Below are 22,390 nucleotides of genomic sequence, written 5' to 3'. Positions count from 1 at the left end.
ATCAGACGTTAGACTCAATGCAAACAAAACCAACTTTGCAGAAACCCATGTGCTGCTAATTACTCCTTTCCAGATTTTGACCTCAGTAGTATATATATCGATCGTTATTCGTTACTTTACCTTCAAATGAAATAATACGCATTTCATACCAAATTGTTAGCCTCATATAATTGATCTTTTGCATTCCCATTTCTTCGATCTTTTTCAATATCATACCAACAGTTAATTAATCTGCATGGAGAATTGGACACATGGATAAACCTCAACTGTCAGAGATTGCGAGAGTACAAGACCAACACGGTAAAGCTCCATACCAAATAACATTTAGGGACACAAGGAGTTTGTATCAATTTTCCAACAATTTTGGCAGACAAAGAAATTAAAGAAAATTATGATGCACTGATCAGTATTTGTTTGTATTATACTTAGATTAGATATAGTATCATCATATACATTGTTTTTATACTTCAATCAAAATTAAGATTTAGCTCAGTAATCGCTACCAATCAATTATTGAGACGAAAAAGACAATTATTGAGATGAACCATTGATTTTGATTAATACTTATTAATAGTACTAATAACACTTATAATGCCATAACCAAGTTTTGTTCTATTCCTTTTTCAAGAAAATGCTTCACCATCTTCCAATTGCACGAATAATTGAACAAGAATTTGAGTATTATATGGCTATATGTATATACCTAGTAATTGCACATGTCTGTATTCTGATTATTTAAAGGTTTGATCAAGAGAGCAAAGCATGACAAAACAAGCTAAGCTGTCGTGTAAGTTTTGAATATGTATGAACATGGATTTTGAGAGGTCATGCTCAACGTGGTTGGTTGCCTGGATGGTTCTTTTCTTTGGAAGGCATTCATATTAATTGCTCGAGCGGAAAACAAAAAAAGGGATAGGATCAAAGTGTAACAAATGTGGTAATAAAAGCTATTTCTTGCTTGTCAATTTCTCAACCTACATATCACTACTTCAATGTTTTCTACTAGAAATAGGTGTCTCAAAACTGCAGGCTTCCCCATGTGGTCCTGCCTAAAACAACCAACACTATATACAAAAATTATAACCAGACAGAAATCTATATCAAATTTATACTAATATACATTGGCTTACCCTGCCTTCATTTTGCTGCTTTTTACCACGTTTCCAAGGCTGAAAAAGTGATCTTCGAAAGCTAAGTGACTCGTATACGGCAGTGTCCTGAATTTTCTGTGATTTGTCCTGAAGTGTTTGTGTTTTTCAATGCCAAACAATGATAATGTTACTCTAGGATGACACACAACTTCACAGGGACAAATTCTAACACCTCGAAATTTTTCTTGTTTAAAAAATTAAAACTAGCACAAAATACCCAAGTTAAAATATACTTTCAAAGCTCATCCGATGAATTCATGCATGATTCAACTGCATTAATTATTTATTCTCATTATCATCTAGGGATAGAAGAAATTAAAGTGAGATTTTAAGGATGGCAGTAGGTCATGAAATATTTCCATATTAAACTATAGTTTTTTTTCTTCCTCTTGTTCTAATGGGAAACTAGCTAGTTTACTGGATCTCATCTTCCTTACAGAGACTTCATGTTCTGTGAATGAGATTAATTGGACAAAAAAATGAATTTAAAATGGAAAAGATTGGAAAGCTCATCCATTTTCACCAACATATGTGCTAAGCAGAGTAATTCAACATAAGGGATATTCTTTTAAGTTGATAGGGACTTTACCTTTCATTTGGCACATGAAAGCCATGTTACACTTACCCCAAAATCCTCTTGCCAAGACAACATAGTGAGGTAATTAAAGGGCCTCATGATATGGTTACAACGACTTTTAATAACTTTACTATCCATCTATGTACCTTGTGTACATATATACAAAGATGAAAATGTTAAAATTGTTGTTGTAAAAAGTCAGAGCTTTCAACTTTTAGTTAAGAAGATTAAGTCGTTAAGATACTATTTTGTAAGTTATTATGACTTTAAAGTTACAAAATTATAAGTATAGTGTTTTTTAATTTAATATATTAAATACTATCGGTCAGAATAGATTTTTTTTATATATATAATAACCACAGTGAGAATTAAACTTTAATTCTTATACATCTATCTTAACCTCCACCACTAGGACTAGGGTGGCAAAACATTTTGACCCGTTTTGCCATTAGCCCATCCAAAAATGGATCGAGGCGTGCTAGCATGCATCTTTGGTGGATTGAAAGTCTTGATCGTTTCGTTCAAAATGGGTTAACAACCTAGCAATGACCTGTCAAAATGAAAAAAAAAATCTCAAACTTCTTAATTCACAACATTAATTTAAATCCATAAATTTAATTTAGGAACATAAAGTATATAAAAATGTACTTTGACGAACACTAAAAAAATTAAATAAATAAATAAATTGATCTCAATTATATTGACTTGTGGTTTTTTAAGTATTAAACATTCTTCTTCTCAATAAATTAATGACCTTAAGTAACAAAAGCAATATCATTTTTTAAAATAATAATAATAACATTGGCTAGTGTAAATGTTTAAGGAGAAAATAATATATGCATCGGTAGTGTAAATGTTTTTTATATTATTATTATCTAATTATAAATTAGTATGTACGTATGATAAGATAAGTTTGTTAATTTTGATTCTTTGGAGAAAAAAATTATTAATTTTGATAATAATTACCATAAAAGTTATAGAAAGAATAATGTTTTGTAGTGTAAAACCATCTGCACCGACAATATATTGTTTAACTTAAATTAAAACGTAGCTAATATCTTATTATATAATAATTATTTAAAAGTACAAGTAAGTCAAATTTGGAACGGTGATACGGGCTTCTCCAACCTCAGTCAAGAGAATAGACTTCCTCTCAAATTTGAATCCCTAGTGGAACCACCCATGTGCTCTTGCAACCTTCTGTTCCGAATTATATTCGCCCCTTGAACCTTGATGTACCAAAAAGAATTAACTTTTGTGACTTTGTTCTTTTGCGACTGGGTGCTTACTGCTTAGTGCTTAGCTAACAATTTAGTTGAAGGTGAGGGAGAGCGATGAAAGAGATTTTCATAAAAGTACATTTTTTATTGAGAAATTTTGAGCGAACAAAACTAATTTTGTAAATTAATTATTTAATAAATAAATAATAATAATACCCAATTATACTTTTTACTCCTAATTTTTTTTATAAATTTATCCCAACAATTAATCTAACGCATTTTATCCATATTTTCTATAAAAAATTGTAAATTTTATTGTCTATCATTGAGTTATCATGATATGTTTATATAAGAATAAAATTTGAGAATACAATTTGTTAAAAAAATAAAAAATTAGAGATTAAATTTTTCAAAAAGTAAAAACATTCAGAGTAAAATTGTAAGAAAATAAAAAGTTGAGATATAAAATACAACTATGTCAACACACTAAATCAACTCAACGAAATTAGAATTTTAAAAAATTTAAGAGTAAAATGTAAAAAATTAATTTGGTAGGAATAAAATTTGTCAAAAAGTACAAAAAAATAGGATAAAAAATGTAATTAAACCTATAAATAAAAAAAATTATTTGCCCTAATTTTTAATATTTTGTGTGGTTAATTTTATTGACTTCTTTTATAACAATCTGAAAAATAATTCTGGTTATTTTAAAGACATGAAATTGTACTTTATTTTCTTATTTCATTTGAATGTTATTTTTTTAACTTTTTATCATTTATTTAAGTATTTAATATTTCAGGTTTTTGGCTAATGTAAAGGTATTTTATGTAGTATATCTATAAAATAGAAAGGAATTTTTCAATGTTTAAGAAATAAGAAGCAAATACGTAATCCACATATAAATTAATAATTAAACTTCACAATTACTAAACTTCACGATAAATTAAATAAATGTATTCATTTCATTTCGTGGGAAATGAGTAATATTTTTAATAATAATTAATAAACTTCACAATAAATTAGAGATATAAAAGAAAGTTAACAATTACTAATACATTTAAGAGTCTTGCTAATTTGTACTCTTAAGTTAAGAAATTAAAATAATGTCTGATTTGAGTGTTTTTTATTTTTATTTTTAAAGAAATAAAAATAAAAATATGTTATTTAAAATTTAAAAAATATTTATTTAAAAAATATTTTTAGAAAAGACCCAAAAATTAGAAATAACAAATCAATGTTACTGAAGAAATAAATTAAAACATGGTGATAATATGATTCAGATGTTTTATTAGTATAAATGATTTATTTTTGTAATGGAACTTGATGTGATAAAAGATTATGGGTTTTGATCATCTTTATTTCTTTTTCTCTCCATTTCTTTTATTATAGGCTTTTGTGAAAATAAACATTACTCCCAATAAAATGTTATCATCTTCATTTTCTTAATTTCCCCAAAAGCTTATAAAAACGGTGGAAAAAGGAAACAAAGAGGATCCATTTCCAAAGATTACCGTACAAAAGTGCACAAGTTTTAATAATACTATAAATTATATTGAAATTCATATCCACAATCATTTTTCATTAGTTGATAATATAATTTTTTTCACACAAATAATATACAAAAGTTAAGTTCATAAAATAATAATATTAATTATATTGGAAAGAAAATTATACTCAAATAATATTATTGTTGTCGAATAATATTATTGTTGAAGTCTAATTAATATATTTCGTACATATGGGATTGGAAAAGACAGTAGGAGATTTTGGATAAAGGAAAGATTTGTTCAATGGATAAAGTTGATTATGGCAAGTAGGTTTTTGTTTTCTTTTATATATTGGGAATATGAATTGTTTATTAGTACAGATTTCGTAGAGATGGAATTCATTTCCTAATTTCCTAAGGAAATATAGGAACCACATAAACAACGGGTTGGGTATATACACTGAAATGACGTCTGCGAAATGTACATCGGGGACCATCTTATGCCAATGAGAAATGGACATCAGATAAGTTGTAATTTTTATATGTACACCCATCATCCTGTCTACCAATTCTAATGCCTTAGGTAAATTTTATGTTGAGTCTTGTGCAATCATTTTTTAAAAATTTGTAATTTTTATTTTTATTTTTTTATTGAAATATTTTGCCTTTCTTTTCAAAAAATTCATGTTTTTAGCCCCTGTATCTAAATTATTAGTTATGTGACAAAATATTTTTCAAATTATCTAATTATTAATAAATTTAATTTATATATATATATATATATTTTTTTAAAAAAATATATATAGTCAACGATTAAAATTAGTGACGGAATTAGAATTTTAAATTATTTTAAATTTAAAAAACAAAAATTTTCAAATAAAAAATAAAAACTAAAATCATGAATTTTTTTAAAGTGAAAAAAAATGTTTTAATTAAAAATAAGAAATTAAAATTATTTATTTGAGAAAATAGAAGACAAAAATTATATTTTATTATTTTTAATTAAAATTTGATAATCAAGTAGTTTAATATCTCATCCTATGACCATTCAATCATGATCTCACAATATTGTTTGATATCAAATTTAATATAAAAATAATTTTTAAAATTTTCTTTTGACAATTATAAAAATATTTATGTATATACATATTTTTAAATTGTATAATTTCACTAATAAAGTAAGTACATGTAATATAATAAAATTTATTATCAAATAAATGAAATAAAAAATAATAAACCTATACGTGAAACCTAAAAAATCAAGAACATAAATTTGAGGCTACCGCCACTGACTCATTGGCCTTGCGGCAGACCCGGCTTTGCATCCAGTTAGAAATGGGGCCGGCTATGATGTATGACAACTGATTTTTATGTACCTAAGGATTCCTCTACTTCATTCTTTTTTAATCAAACTGCACTCTTGTTTGTACGCACTCAAGGAAATATTAATGTATCCCATCGCAAAGTATTGTGGGCAACTCTTCTTAAAGCTTTTTTTTTTTATTTATTTATTTTAACACAACTCTTCTTAAAGCTATGAATTAATTGATCGGACATGCTATTAAATCTAGGCTAAATTATAATTTTAATCTTTTAAATTTATGATTTTAGTCTTTCTATTTTTAAATAAATAAAAAAATAAAAAATATTTAAATAGGAATTAAACTCATGCCTATTTATTAATTATTAATAAATAAGGTAATAAATTACTAACAAACTTGTATTTAGTTAACTATATTAATATTATTTTATATGTGTTATAAGTTAAGAATTTATTTTTTTCAAATAATAAAAAAATTATTTACGTAAAATAAAAATATTTATATATTAAATATTTTTTAATTTATAAATTTTGATAATGTGAAGAAAAATAATAACACTTGAGTGATGATACATAAAAAATTATGTTAATACAGTTAATTAAACAAAATAAATTTTTTATTGTCTTTTTTGTGAATAATATTATGTACATAATTTGAGTAAAAAAAATTTGTATATTAAAATAATTTTTAAAAAAATATGTACAAATTTGCATATTAATTTATGAAACTTAATTATAAATCGGTAAAATATAAATAAAAATATGTAAACTATTTAAAATAAAAACATATAAAATGATATAAAGTAAAATTAATAAATCTTGTCTAATGGTAGATAAAAAAGGGTAAATAGTCACTTTTGTCATTCAATGTGTAATTCGCTGTGACAAATGCATCCCTGAAAGATGAAAATACAAAATTTAGTCCCTCAAAAGTGCGACAAATATATACTGCCATTAACTTCTTTCATTACCGTTAGTAAAATAATCTACGTGACATGGAGGGACAAATTTGTGGTTGAAATGATTGCCAACAAGGATTGTCAGCATAAGAGCATATTTGTCATAATATTTTTTTTGACTTTTCATCTTCCCAATTTTTCCCTGACAAATGCGTCCCTGAAAGATGAAAAATGCAAAATTTAATCCGTGAAAGTATAAAAAGTGCGACAAATATATTCGGACGTTAATAATAGATTGTGACTAATTATTATTAATATTATTATTATTATTATGTGTTTATAATTTAGTACTCCTATTTGTTTAATACTTATGCAATATATTTTTTAAATTTTATTTTAATATATATATTTTTATTATTTTGATTTCCTTGTCAAACCTTAATCGTTACTGTTAAAAAAAACTTTATCTTATACCTCATATTTAGATTGAAAATAATATGTCAAGAATTTTGAGTAGAAAAAATACAACCGACCACAGAATCAAATTTATTTAGTTCTTAAATATTTTATTTTAAGATTCTTGTTACTCGTCTATCTTTTTCTTATTTCCACTCCAAAACGAGGTAGACGATTTGATGAATATCACTACTCCATCTTCTCTCTTCTCTCTTTCTGTTTCCCCCTTTCCCTTTTATTATGTCTTCCAAGCGTTGCATATAAAGGACGTAAAATTATTCTTGAGAAGATACCACGGAAAGAGTACGTGGGCTAATTATTTAGGTTGGAGCATGACTGTATGATGTTTGGAATAGATTCCATTTTGAGAGAGTTGAAAAAATATTATCTTGTTGAAAGGTTTTATACATCTATCTTTTTTCAACGCATATTTTTAGATAAGAACTCCATTTTTTCCTTTTTTCAGATGATAAATATTTCTGAGAACATGGAGTGTGAATCAAATCCATATTTGAATTGAAATTGAGATAGTGATGCAAGTTCTTCCCTTCTCAATCATGTATACTCATATCTGAAAGAGGAGGCTTCCTAGTTTTTTTATTCTTGACCATGTTTTGCTGTCTAGTTGGGCTATCATTAGGCAATTGTTATATATACCTCCCACTACTGATAACATACCTCCTTTTGTATTTATTTTCCCAAAAATGTCCTTTTCTGAGATTTACTCATCTAACGGAACTTACTGTGAGAGAAGAGAAAGAAGCAAGCAACGAAATTCACAACAAGAGAAAGATGTAAGTTCTTCCTTTCATTTTTTTGTTGTGACTTGTGATGTGGTCATCTTAAGAATTTGAAGTAGAGACCCGTCATCAAGATTTAAAATAGAAGTACAAAATAGATCTTCTCCCACTAATTTTGTGTGCAGACCTATTTGAATCTTGTGTTTTCTCTCTTGTTTTTACAGGGGTGAAGCAACTAGAGAGGATACATATACCTCTTAAAACCTATTCAACTACTCACTCACCTGAACCCAACTGCATCCAACATCTTTTCTTAGCCCTCTTGCTTTGATCAATACCCTCAAGTGACCGATCTCCTCCCACATACCAAACCGGGCATACAGATTTGATAGCATAATGAATATCCCAACATTTTGGGGATCTAACTCAAGGGCCCTCTCAGCTGCCAATTTGCCAAGGTCTAAATCCCCACGATCCACACAAGCACTGAGTAGTGCTCCCCACATGGACACAGTACAATTTCCCATTCCCTTATAGAGTGTCTCATTCAGCAATTCCCACGCCTTCTGCAATTCACCAGCCCTACAAAGCAAATCAACCAGGCAGCTGTAATGTTCTGGACCAGGATCTAACATGAAATCATTAGCCATACACTCAAAGTACTTGATACCAGCATGAACTTGGCCAGTGTGACCACAAGCTGAGATCACTGTCAAGAATGCTATTCCATCCGGTCTGATTCCTTCCACCAACATCTCATCATACAAGTCAAGCACTTCCTTGTAATGCCCATTCCTACCATACACACCAAACATTGAAGTCCATAACACAACGTCCCTGCTTCTTACTTCTTTTCTAATCTCCATCCCAACCAACTTGAACACTTGCCAAGCCTTCTTTACTAATCCACACTTGCCATACATCTCAACCAACGCGCTCTGAAGAAACACATCACTCTCTATATCAGGTGTCGTACGGAGCAAGTAACCATGCACTTGCCTACCCATTTCAACAGCAGATAATCCAGTGCATGCACGCAAAGCTGCTGATAGAGTAAAGTGATCATGCTTCAATTTCAACACGGGCATCTTCCTAACTAGTTCAAGTTCCTGAACCCACAGGCCGGCCTCGCCATAACCCGACAGAAGTGCATTGGCACACACAGTGTTCTTGTCAGAAATTTCATCGAACACATGGGCTGCATCTTTTACATTCGACAATTTGGAGTACAGATCAATGAGAGCACTACCCACAAACACGCTAGAAGACCAACCTGATTTTTCCACTTGGGCGTGTATCTGCTTCCCCAAATTAAGATCTTTGACTTTGGAGGAAGCGGTCAACGTGCTACACAAAGCGTATGTATCCAAGGGAACACCATTGGTGTGCATGAAGGAGAAGGAGGAGAGAGCGAGAAAGGGGAAACCTTTGCGACAGAAATCGGATATTGTGGCGTTGAAGTGTAATGGGTTGGTGGAATTCATGCATTTGAAGAAGTTGTTGAGGGATTGACGGGTGTTGTTAGGGAGGCATGCGGCATATGTGGCAATGAGTTGGGTGTGGAGATGATGGGAGAGGAAGAGCATGCCTCTTCTGAGTAGCTGAGCATGGAGTTTCTTAATGGCCGAGACATTGCCACTTACACGGGATTGGTGCAAAAATTCAAAAACGTTGGACTTGGACATGTAAGAAACAGAGTCGTCCTTGTATATGCTAATATGTTAACGTGGGAGTATATCAGTACTTGAGAGATGAGAAAGATAAAGAATAAATAGTATTCGGTCCTTACTTTTATTTTTTATCTTTTAAATAATTTAATTTAATTTTTGATTCAATCTAATATTTTATTTTTAAAAAAATTCAATTTGATTATTTATTTTATTTAATTTTTCCATTTATTTATTTATTTTTTCTTCTGGTATGACTTAGACCGGGAAATCATATCCTTCTACGTAATATCACATAAAGTAACATGGAATGTTTTTTTTTTTTTTTTTCTATTTTATCTTTGGACGAATGAACTAATTGGTCTTTATTTTTAACATATTAAATATACTCAAATTTTTCTTTAATATTTTTAATTTCTATGAATAAAAAAGTATTATCAGAAAATAAAGTTGAAACAGGATGGATTTGATAGATAGAATGTTAATATTCCTTAATCACTTGATTCACTTCTTATACTTATGCTACAATGGTGTTGTTTTCCTTGAATGATTCATGTTAAACGATCTTTTTCTCTTCACATCTGCTATTAACCCGGTAAACTGCTTCCATATATTATGTGAGGTTGGATGATAAAATATTCCTAATATCTTAGCTTATTTAACCCACAACAGTTTTAGAAGCTGTATTTAACCCCCTTAAGGCTATCAAAGTTACTATTAATTTCAGATTAATTAGTACCTAGATTTTTTTTATCAGTAAAGAAAACATGTTATATATATATATATATATATATATATATCAATCTAGGTACAAGTGGTACCTAAACCCAGATTAGTACCTAGAGCTAGATAATTATCAGCATTGAAAGATCGGCTTCAAGTTCTCACAGAAAGAACCAAAAGAAGAGGAAAAAAAAATGAACATGAGATATAGTAATGTTCTTTGCCTATGATACACTTCCAACATAATCTGAAAATCCAATTACATAGTATAAGTAAACCTTTCTGCATGGGTCAATTTTTCACAACCCCATGTTGAAAGGCAAAAACTATGCAACAAAAAAAGTCGCCAGATTTACTTTGGCTGCATCATGTCATAGCCTATATATGTAAGCCAGAGGTGATGTTAACAAAAATGTCTTCTGTGCAGGGAATGGTAAGGCCACCCATTGGATGAGTGAAGCCAAATTCTTCCTCAGCTATACTTAGCAGTTCTTGAAATGAAGGCTGATTCAACAATGACACTGGTATCACAAATCTCTTCTTTTCACCTTCTCCTACATACACAGCAAAGTACCCTTTAGGCACATCCAGTGATGTTGCAGCTGCATTAGATCTGCGAAGAATGTGTCTAGCACTCAAGGCACTTGGCAAACGAATAGCCATCATAGTAGTATTGGTAAGGTCTTGTAATTAAGAGGTTATTGCTTTTCACAGTTGAGTTGGATGGAAAAGGCTTAGTGCATGCTGTGTATTTATAGATGAAATTAGACATGGTTTTTATTAGTGTGGGACATATGCATTCAAAAGATCACGCGGTGTGTTCTCAATTTTATTGGCATGAAACGCGTTGATGACACTCACTTCTTATCTGCAGCAGAGGCTGACGATTTCTCAGAAAACAACATCTTAGGTGGCTTAGAAAATTGATTTAACATAGATCTGGCCAGTTTGGAGAGGGACTTGAGAAAGAGGATAGGATTCACTATTCAATTTTTGTTTTGGTCGGTGAGAGTATTCCAACTTTTAAACATGACTACACGAGTAATAATTCATCAAGGCTCCTCTATTCTTAACATCTCATTAGACAGTTATCCTTTCTATCTTGCTCTCTTTTCCTTGTCACATTCTACATTATTCTCTCTTGCATCTCTTTTTTTTTTACTAGGTGTCAAATAAACTCCATTTTTTTTCTTATCACATTCTACATTATTCTTCCGTATCTCTTTGTTTTACTAGGTGTCAAATAAACTCCAAACGTCCACAAATAATTTTTCTGTAAACACGGGTGTCTCTACTGTTTGTTGACAAGATGATGTGAGTGCAAGTTTCTACCACTCTTTTTTTGTACGGTTGAAATCTGACTGTATTGGATCCACATTTCGCCTCAAATATCATCTGATTCTTAGCTGTGCAATAACATATACTGATATATACTAAGTCATAAACTCATAATGCCAGTCCACAGATTGGAAGATAAAAACCATTGATCTAATGATAATGCGACTCTACTATTTCTTGACAAGATATAAGTTGGCCGTGCAGTGGCTAAAATTGATTAGACTTCCATTTGGCTAATAGTATTAACCACTCCTTTGTACGATGGATTTTTTTTTTCCGGTTAGATCCATATTTCTTCTCGAGTATCATTTGATCGAATATTTGATTGTACTAATCCAATCAGAATGAAGTCCACGGATTGGAGTTCAATGATCAATTATTTCGTAGCCAGCATTCAAAGTCTGACTAAATTTATATTAAGTTTAGTCTGCTTTTAGTCTTAGATTTATTGGAGGTAGTTGACTGATTTATATGGCTTCATTTTTAAAAGTTGAAAGTGAATCCTTTTCTTCCTATCTTTAATTATGCCATTTTTATTCTTTGTTCTGATCAAACCCTAAGATACTACTTGTTTTGGTCAGATCATAGATATCAATAACCGTAAAACCATTAATTGAATGTTTTGTTTATATGTCAAATTTAGTTTCAAACTTACAGTATGCTCCCTAGTTTTTTAGTTTTAATGGAATTAAAAAAAAAGGATTATTAGTGAGAAGGACAACTAACAATACCAAAAAAATGGAAAGAAACCAATTAAGAATTCTGAATAGTTATTAATTAATTGCTGTTACAGAACAGATTTTGGGTCCTTCACCTTTAATTTTTGTGATGTTAACTGCGCTTCGTTGGATTTTGATCCTCTACAACTGCATAAATCCAAGCCATTCAATTTATTTTCTTACATAATAATTTAATCTTTAAAATTAAAATTTATAAAATTTGATGGTTAGATTTGCAACTGCACCATGTACAGTTTCTTTTCAAACTTTAGAGGATCCGGATCCGTGCTGCGTTATATAGGAGAGGATGCTTCCCCGAATCCTACTTCGTTGATTTGTGTGGGGAGGGTATCGGCTGTACTGTGATAGTACTGGCTAGTGCTTAGTCACGGTGGGCTTCTTGCTACTATTATTATTTCATCAATAATTAAATTAAAAAATGTATTTTCACATTTTAATTCAATTAATTGACTAGTTTAGTTTGCCACTCAGCCATTGAATGACTCCTATACGATTCCTAAACTTGAAAAACCATGCATATATCATGCCTTAGTACGTTTATAGAGAAGGAAAATTTTAGAATTCAACAATTGATTTTGGTTATTTGGTCATCGCATTTTCTGACAACAGTAACAATTCTACAAGTTATACTTAAACCTCCTTAAGGATATCGAAGTTACTTTGATACTTTCTATTCCAGATTAGTACCTCCTAGATAATTAACAACAATGAAACAACAGAAATAAAAAAAGAACGGGTAAAAAAAAACTATAAACAACATGGAACATATATATATAATCAAGTTTTTAATCCATTCATTTTGTACTGATGTTCTTTGCATAATAAACCTTTCTGCACGGGCAAACTTTTCTCAACACCACATGTTGAAAGGCAAAAAAAGGCAAAAAACATGAAAAAAACTTTCTTCACATTTACTTTGGCTGCATCATGTCATAGTCATAGCCCATGTAAACCAGAGGTGATGTTAAGGAAAATTTCTTCTGTGCAAGGAATTATGAGGCCACCCATTGGATGACTGAAGCCAAATTCTTCCTCAGCTATACTTAGCAGTTCTTGAAATGAAGGCTGATTCAAATATGACACTGGTATCACAAATCTCTTCTTTTCGCCCTCTCCTACGTACACAGCAAAGTGCCCTTTAGGCACATCCAGTGACGTTGTAGCTGCATGATTTGCAAACAGATTTGATCGGCGAAGAATGTATTTAGCACTCAAAATACTAGGCAAACGAATAGCCATATTCCAGTAGTATATATTGGTTAGAACTTGGAAGAGGTTATTGTGTTTCACAATTGAGTTGTGAGAAAAAAGTTTAGGATATGATGTGTATTTATAGTAGATGAAAGCGTGAGGAAGAATCAGTGGTGAAAGTGGACATATGATTTATTAGTGTGGGACACATGCATTCAAAACAACACGCACTGTGTACACAAACTTATTGGCGAAAACGTGTTGATGACCTTCTCTCTGCTTATTTATTGCGGAGGCTGACCAAGTGATCATGTCTTAGAGAACACACATGCATGTAGATGGTTCATCAATTAATTATTTCAACATAAATGATCTAAATGCAAGTTTCTACCTCTTTTGTACGGTAGAGATCTAATTGGTTAGATTAGATCCACATTTCCTTTCAAATACTACTATCATCTTATTATTTTGGACTTATCTAATCTTAATGCAAGTCCACTGATTGAAAGGTAAACCCCATTGATCAAATCATAATTTTCTTGACAAGATGGTATAAGTGGGCCAGAGGCCAAATTTAATAATTAAATGGTCAGCGTTCCATTTAGGTATAGTATCAATCGCTATTTTGTACGATATATGGAAATTTAATTGGTTAGATCCGTACTTCCCCTCAAAAACCATCTGGAATTATGGATTTATTTGCCGTGCAAAACATGCATGCACTGATTATACTGATCTAATCAGAATGCAGGACCACTGATTGGAATTCCGTGATCAATTATTTCCTAGTCACCATCAAAACTGAACTACTCCTAGATTCAAATTGAATTCAGACTTCTTTTACTATGGGATTTATTGAAGACAATTAATTTGACTGTTTTTTAGGTCTTCACTTAAACCGAATCCCTTTCTCCCTATGCTATATCTTCTTCTTTTTTTCTTCTGGCTAACTAAACTCTAGGATACTACTTGCTTTGGTCAGATCACACAAGTAAAAAATGTTAAAGACCAAAGAGGAACTTGTTAATACCGTAAACTTGTTGACTGTTCTATCTATATATGCCAAATAAAATTTGAATTAAGCTCCCTAGTTATCTGAGTTTCAATGGAATTTTAAAAAAGGATTATGTTTGATTTAAGCTAGTGATTTCCAAAACGCATTTGCATGGTCATTTGGCTGCGGAACTCCTGACCAACGTTATTGCATGAAACAAGGAAATAATTAATGTAACAATTAATTATTAAAAATTAAAATCAATTGTGCATTAGGCTTTTTGGAAATTTGCATATGGCACAGATTCATGTATAGCTATTAATTAGCTAAGTTGTGTTAGCTAAGTTGTGAACAAGCTGCTTAGATTGTAATTGTATAGCTATTAATGGGAAAAATGAATCCTCATATGAAACTGATAAATTGGGAGTAGAATGAAAATTATTCTATCAAATTTGAAAAGACTTGTTCATGGTGATGTTTTTTCGTGAGTTTCTCCACGAACTATAATGGAGATATCTGTAAACATATTCTAATGTTCAAGTTAGAGGTGTAAATATAAATAATTATTAATAATATGTGATTTGGAATCAAATTTTTTTATCTAAATCTCGATGATTTCTTATATAAAGAGAAATTAAATTATTTAATCTCAATTTTCTTTTTTTAGATAATGTAAATAGAGAAATCTTATCTTTCTTTTAACAAAATATTTTCTGATATTAAGATTATATCTTTATCTCATCATTAAGAAATAATTTTTTTTTATCTTATTTAAATCTCTGACATATTCTGGACCAGCCGACTCAACCAATTACACTGAGTACAAGAGTTCTTGAGTCCGAGTAGAAGAAAAAGTATTGTGCGTTGAGTTATGAATATATATTTATAACATGTAAGACCAACAAACTGCACTAATCACTCTAACTGAATTGATTAGACAAATGAGACTAGCTAATAATTAAGTGTTCTTGAGGAACCGCAGTCAGTTCTGGCACTCGGCTTCTCTAGAGGCTATATGTTTGGAGTTTGCTGTCAAATTGTTTGGTCAAAGAAGTGTTTATTCTGACATGAGTTTGACTTCTATAATCCTTCCAGAAAGTGGAATCATAAGAGAAAAATAGGCTTCATATATTTATCTACTTCGTTTGGAAAGGCAGGAAATAAAACTAATAGTAACTTGATGAAACACGTGAGCATACAAAAATGAAATCATAAGTGTTCACTGATGTTTTGGATCAGTTCATAACTATAATAGTTTCAGGAGCAAAAGAAAAGGGGGAGGGTTGGAATTTTACGAGCAAGCCTGAGAGAGTGACCTTGTGAACTGACCAGTGGAGTTGCCATATTGTTCCAAGTATCGAGACTATTTTGAGTGCCTCGCACTTATATGCCTTTGGTTGTTGTCATCTTAATTGATCGATATAGGACCTGCTTTTACAGGAGAAAAAAATGGCTGACCATTTATATATGTGAGGACTAAAAAATAGGTGACCAAAGATAAATTATGAGATGAATTGTATATTCTTTTAGATTTATTTAATATTAGTTACATGTTTATGAAAAAATATATAAAAATTAAATTAAAAGAAGTATGAATCAAATTGGATGATTCAAATGCAATACTATTATATTTAAATCAATCTAAACTGAACCGCAATTTATTTCCATTATCAGATTAGATGAGTTTTTATTATTTTAGAAGCTAATTAATCCAAATTGAACCTTGATCTCCCTAAGTCCAACAACAATCTGATATGGGTACATGCATCTAGCGACTAGAGCAATAACAAAATAGCCAAATAGGTTATACTTATAATGTCAATTTGCTCACTTCGCAGCAGATTAGGTTAAGTATATTTGCCTCTAACTCTTATATTGTGAGTTGTAGCAAGTCATGACATGATGCAAACTTATTTTTCAATCTCTTCTTTCAATATTCACACTTTTGCGATCATCTCATTTATTATTTTATATTTTATTTATTTTGTTTTTTTCTTATTAGTTTTATTATTTAAATGAGTTGATCCAAGTTTGTAAAGGAATGAATTAACTCTTTTAACCCATGTGATGTTACTGTGTACATAGTGGCGTGCCTAGTCTTGGCTCATGCTGGTCTTTTGCTCCTATTATTATTTCATTTAAAACCAAGAGATATACGAGAGAAATGTACGAAACTACAAGAATATATGTGTATGTGTTGTATTTGTTATTCGGAGTTAAAAGAAATAGAAAAAAAAGTTTATTTGACAAATTAAGGAGAGAGTTTCGTACATGCTTAATTTGTGCAATTTGTTTTCGTAACAAACAGGATTTCTCTTAAATTAAAAGGTATTTTTCACATTTTAATTCAATATATTGACTAGTTGAGTTTGCCACTCAATCAATGAATTGCCCCTTTACAATTCGTAAACACGAAAAAACATATAGCACGCTTCATTATTGTTTTATAAACATGGAATTTGACATTTCAACAATTGATGACTTGGGTTAATTATTTTGGTCCTCTATCGCATTTTTTCTGACAATGACACAATCTATACTTTTAGATATCAAGAAACCTACCAGCGTTGATTCAGTGATGAGGAAATTTAGTAGAATGTATGAGATTTTAAATTCTATATTTGCTACTGTCTTACTTGAAAAAGAAAAAAAAAAACTCTTAAAATATCAAGTTCAGACACGTAAATTAAAGAACAAAATCACAAGGATAAAAATGTAAAAAACAAAACATGGAATATAGCCATGTTTTTAATCCAATTTTTAAGTGATGTTCTTTGCCTACGATAGACTTGCAATATATAGTCTCCAAATCTCCAGTAGCTAGCACAGTAAACTTTTCTGCATGGGTCAACTTTTGTCAACCCCATGTTGAAAGGCAAAAACCATAAAACATTTACTTGGCCTGCATGTCATGGCCTACGTACGTAAGCCAGACGAGACGTTAAGGAAAATGTCTTATAGTAAGGCCACCCATTGGATGAGTGAAACCAAATTCTTCCTCGGCTATACTTAGCGGTTCCTGAAATGAAGGTTGATTCAACAATGACACTAATATTAGTGACAGATCCAAGACCCTAAGTCAATAGATATAAATTATAAAAAAAAAAAGTTCAGCGGTTTAATTATATAAATATAAAAAAAAAATATAAAAATATAAGATTTTATTTACAAATTTGATAAATTTTAAAAAATGAGGGGGTGCAAATGCACACCCTTAAAGTAATGTAGGTCCGCCACTGGTATCACAAATCTCTTCTTTTCACCCTCTCCTACGTACACAGCAAAGTGCCCTTTAGGCACATCCAGTGATGTTGCAGCTGCATGATTTGCAAACAGGTTAGATCGGCGAAGAATGTGTTTAGGACTCAAAACACAATGCAATCGAATAGCCATTCCAGTAGTATTGGTTAGATTAGAACTTGGAAGTGGTTAATTGTTTTTCACAATTTGAGCTGGATGAAAAATGTTTATGATATGCTTGTGTATTTATAAGACGAAAGTGTGAGGAAGATTCAGTGGGGTGAGAGTAGACATGGTTTATTAGTGTTGGGACATATGTATTCAAAAGATCACGTAGTGTGTTCTCAAACTTTGGGGCAAAAAGGTGTTGATGACTTCACTATGGATTGCAACAAAATCAATCATTTCAACACAGATGATATAAATACAAGTTTCTACCTCTTCTTAACTGTTGAAATTGAATTTTGGTTATATTTAATAGGCATGGTTAGATTAGATCCACATTTTCCCTAAAAAATCATCTTATTTTTTTGCCGTACATAATAACATATACTACTGAACATCTGCATGTACTCATTTAATGCAAGTACACTGATTGGAAGGTGAACCCCCACATTGATCTAATTATAATGCGAGTTTACTTTTTCTTGACAAGATGGTATAAATAGGCCAGAGAGTCAGAGACCAAATATGATTAGAGTATTTGGGTATAATATCAACCACTCTCTTGTACGATGGAAATGTAATTGGCTAGATCCACATTTCTGCTCAAAAACCATCTGCCGTGCAACACATGTATTGATAATTGATTACACTGATTCAATCAGAATGCAAGTCCACTCATTCGAATTCCGTGATGAATTATTTACTAGTCACCATTAAAACCGAGCTTGATTCAAATTAATGGTACGTTTAGTTTACGAAAAAAGTGATTGAAATGAATGAAAATGAAAATAAAAATAAAGTGTTCATAAATATTGTGACTATATCTAAAGAAAATTCATTCCGTCACATTGGTTAAGGAATGAGACTGAGAGTATCAAATTTTCACACCAAACAATAATTGGTATTTATATATAATTTTTAAACATCAATTGATAGTATTTTTAGTAAATTAACATATTAAATAATTTTAATGGATAACATCTCATCCCATGATAATATAACACTATCTATATATATTAAGGGTTCAGCCACGTGATGATTGTGTAGTGCAGTTAGTCGCTGGTGAATCCAGGTTATAGGGTGTGGGTAATTGTTCCTACAAGATTTTTTTTATTTGTATGTGTAATGAAAAAATTATCCCCATAAAAATAGATATCATCCTCATAAAATGATTTTTAAAAAAATGAATGCAATAAAATATAAGAAATAAAAAGAGAGAATAAGTTGATACTAATTTTACTTCTTTATTCTTTTAATTTTTGATAATACTGTCAATAAGAAAAATCATAGAACATTTTTAAAATATAAAATTACATAAAAGATGATTATAATTTATAAAAATATAAGTATATATTTAAGATTTTTTTATTATAATATTACATATTTTGTGATGACTGGTGATATTATAAATTATTTCTTGTCTCCATCAAGAAAATTTTTGGCATCAACCACTGAGTGCAATCATGGTGAGTTTCTAGCCCTTATCATCAAGAATTCAATTAAAATGTATCTTAATTCAACTAATACTTTAATTCGTGTAATATACAAGTAGATAAGTTTTATTTTTATACACTTAAGTTTATAATTAATAAATATTTTAATATATAAAATATATTATAGTTACAATTGATCATAATAAAAATTTTGAATTTATGATAAACAATTTTATTATGATATAAAATTATTGACATTTCTTTTAAGAAAATTTTTAAAATTAATTTATAAATAAAGATAAAAATATAGATTGAAAAAGATAACCGATTAAAAAAAATCACGTATATAGATATAAAATAAAGATAAAAAAGAGAGTAATTTGAGAAAGATTTTTTTTGTGTTTGTTAAATTAAATTTGAAATTGTAATTTTGAAACATATTTGAAAGGAATAAAAATTTAATAAATTAAACACTATATATATATATATATATATATATATATATATATATATATATATATATATAAAAGATTAGAATGAGATATGCGACTCCATGAAAATAAAAAATAACTTCGAAAAACATTTTCATTTAAAAATAACTCTCAAAACACCCTTATTAAAAAATAACTCGTTAAAAGACTCTCATTTAAGCATAAAGATTCAAGTTTATAATTAATATATGAATATATTGATTAGTTTAGTTGGCCACTCAATCATTGTATTACCCCTTTACAATTCCTAAACATGGAAAAGCATAGCATGCAAGCATTAGTATATTTTATGGTGACGAAAATTTGAGATTTTCAACAATTGATTTTGGTTGGTTAGATCTTTATCGTATTTTTAACAATTCTATCCGCTTTCTATACTTTAGCAGTTTAGCTTCCTTAAGGCTATCAAAGTAAATTCTGTATTAGTGAGTGGAATTTTATTCACATGAAAATAAAAAAAGTAAATTATACTAATTAATATCTTATGAGATTTCTTGACGTTATTACACATAATCTTTTTTTTAGCGTTAATAGTAACTTTTTTAAAAATAGAATGCACAATGTAATATTTTTAAATAATTAATAGATTAATATAATATATAAAGAGAGTGAATATAATATTTTTTAAACGATTAAAAAAATTAGTATGAATAAAAATAGAGGAGAATAAAAAGAAACCTTAAGAATTGCTAATATTTATGTAATTTACTCAAATATATAGGCGTCAAATTTAAAAATAAAGAACCAAAAGAATAGGGGGCAACTTTATTGGGGAGGCAATAAGCAACTTTAAGCCTTATTCTCAAAAATTACTTTGGTTGGGAGATATATATCTTGGTGTAAAAGAAAAAGGGGTGGAGGTGGGGGCAACCAATAAGCAAGCATGGAGTATAGTACTGTTTTAAGCAATTTTCTTTTATTGTTGTTCTTTGGCTATGATACACTTGCAATTTAATCTGAAAATCCAATTGCATAATAAATAACCTTTCTACATGGGTCGCAACTTTTCTCAACCCCAGGTTGAGAGGCACCAAAACCATGAAACCAAAACAGTCGTCAGATATATACTTTGGCTGCATGTCATAGCCTATATATATATATATATATAAGGCAGAGGTGATGTTGAGGAAAATGTCTTCTGTGCAGGGAATAGTAAGGCCACCCATTGGAGGAGTGAAGCCAAATTCTTCCTCGGCTATACTTAGGGCTGATTCAAATATATGACACTGGTATCACAAATCTCTTCTTTTCACCTTCTCCTACATACACAGCAAAGTGCCCTTTAGGGTGAGTTTGTGTTTTGCACTTAAAGCAGTTGACAAACGAATAGCCATCAAAGTAGTATTAATTGGTTAGAATTTGCAAGCTATAGTTTCTCGCTTTTCTCAATTGAGTTGGATGAAAAAATAGTTTGGAGTATATTCCATGTTAGAGTTGTAGCGACATCTAACATCGAGTAAAAATAAAAATATTAAGTATCATATAAGTAAGAAGAAAAATATGATGTCTAAGTTTTTTTATGTGATTACTTATGATTCATTGGTGTAAATATGTTCAATTGGTATGCATTTATAGATGAAATTAAGCAAAGAATCATTCGGTTGAAGGTTAGGCAGGGTTTATTAACTAGTGTGGGACATATGCATGCAAAAGATCACGCAGTATGTACTTAAACTTACTGACAGAAACGTGTTGATGATCCTCACTGCTTATTTATTGCAGAAGCTGACCAATTCTTAGAGAACATCATGTATAGATGGTTCGCAATTAAAAATTTCAACATAGATGATGCTATTAATGCAAATTTCCACCACTTTTGTACGGTGGAAACCAGACTGGCTAGATTAAATCCACATTTCCATTCAAAATATAATCTATGATTATTTGCCGTGCAAAACATGTACTGATTTGTACTCATCCAATCATAATGCAAGTTCACTTATTGGAAGCTAAACCCTATATTGATCTAATCATAATGCGACTCTACTATTTCTGGACAAGATGGTATATATAGGCCAGATACCAAATTCGTATCAACTATTCTTTTGTACGATGGAAATCTATTTGGTAAAATCCACGTACATTTACCCTAAAACACATCTGGTTTATTTGCCGTGTAAAACTTATACTTATTATACTGATCTAATCAGAATGCAAGTTCACTGAATGGAATTTCGTGTTAGTTGATTTTATTTAATAATGTTAAAAATTTAAATCTTATTCTAGTTATGATTAAATATATTTAATGACACTACTTGTAATTCAAAAGGTAATTTTTAATTTCTATTATTAAGTGTGACTATTGTTAATCGGCCAACGAATGCATCTACATACATAGAAAATGACCGATTACTTTACAATAAATTAAGAATATATATCTAAAATTACTGGCTAAAAAAATACACCCATTATTTCTTATATAAAAGACGATAGGTATTAGCTTGTTCTCGTAATTTTGAATGGATGACAACGTATTTAACTATTTTAATTTTTAAACAAAAACAATGACGCTAAAACATTAGGCGTTTTCTGATTATATATAGATGCTTTCCTCCAAC

At 30.0% G+C, this 22,390-nt stretch overlaps 4 protein-coding genes across 4 annotated transcripts; all 4 read right to left on the bottom strand.

Moving 5' to 3' along the window:
- Positions 1 to 8,122: 8,122 nt before the first annotated feature.
- On the bottom strand, positions 8,123 to 9,535 carry LOC114414036 (pentatricopeptide repeat-containing protein At3g12770-like). Its single transcript, XM_028378407.1, has one exon. The coding sequence runs from the start codon at positions 9,533 to 9,535 to the stop codon at positions 8,123 to 8,125; it is 1,413 nt and encodes a 470-aa protein (XP_028234208.1).
- Positions 9,536 to 10,419: 884 nt separating this feature from the next.
- On the bottom strand, positions 10,420 to 10,980 carry LOC114414443 (auxin-responsive protein SAUR23-like). The gene has a single exon (XM_028378712.1). The coding sequence runs from the start codon at positions 10,904 to 10,906 to the stop codon at positions 10,619 to 10,621; it is 288 nt and encodes a 95-aa protein (XP_028234513.1). The 5' UTR covers positions 10,907 to 10,980; the 3' UTR covers positions 10,420 to 10,618.
- Positions 10,981 to 13,066: 2,086 nt separating this feature from the next.
- LOC114414442 (auxin-responsive protein SAUR23-like) lies at positions 13,067 to 13,602 on the bottom strand. The gene has a single exon (XM_028378711.1). It carries the CDS (start codon positions 13,555 to 13,557, stop codon positions 13,255 to 13,257), a length of 303 nt encoding a protein of 100 aa, XP_028234512.1. The 5' UTR covers positions 13,558 to 13,602; the 3' UTR covers positions 13,067 to 13,254.
- A 3,842-nt stretch (positions 13,603 to 17,444) lies between these two features.
- On the bottom strand, positions 17,445 to 17,896 carry LOC114414444 (auxin-induced protein 15A-like). Its single transcript, XM_028378713.1, has 2 exons — positions 17,716 to 17,896; positions 17,445 to 17,551 (listed from the first exon to the last, which is right to left on the bottom strand). The coding sequence occupies exons 1-2, from the start codon at positions 17,894 to 17,896 to the stop codon at positions 17,445 to 17,447; spliced, it is 288 nt and encodes a 95-aa protein (XP_028234514.1).
- Positions 17,897 to 22,390: the final 4,494 nt, after the last annotated feature.

The sequence above is a fragment of the Glycine soja genome, chromosome 6 (genome assembly GCF_004193775.1).
Source record: "Glycine soja cultivar W05 chromosome 6, ASM419377v2, whole genome shotgun sequence".
In the NCBI taxonomy this organism is placed as follows: Eukaryota; Viridiplantae; Streptophyta; class Magnoliopsida; order Fabales; family Fabaceae; genus Glycine; species Glycine soja.
Note: the sequence above shows the minus strand (reverse complement) of the source record. Positions and strands in the feature narration are given on the sequence as shown.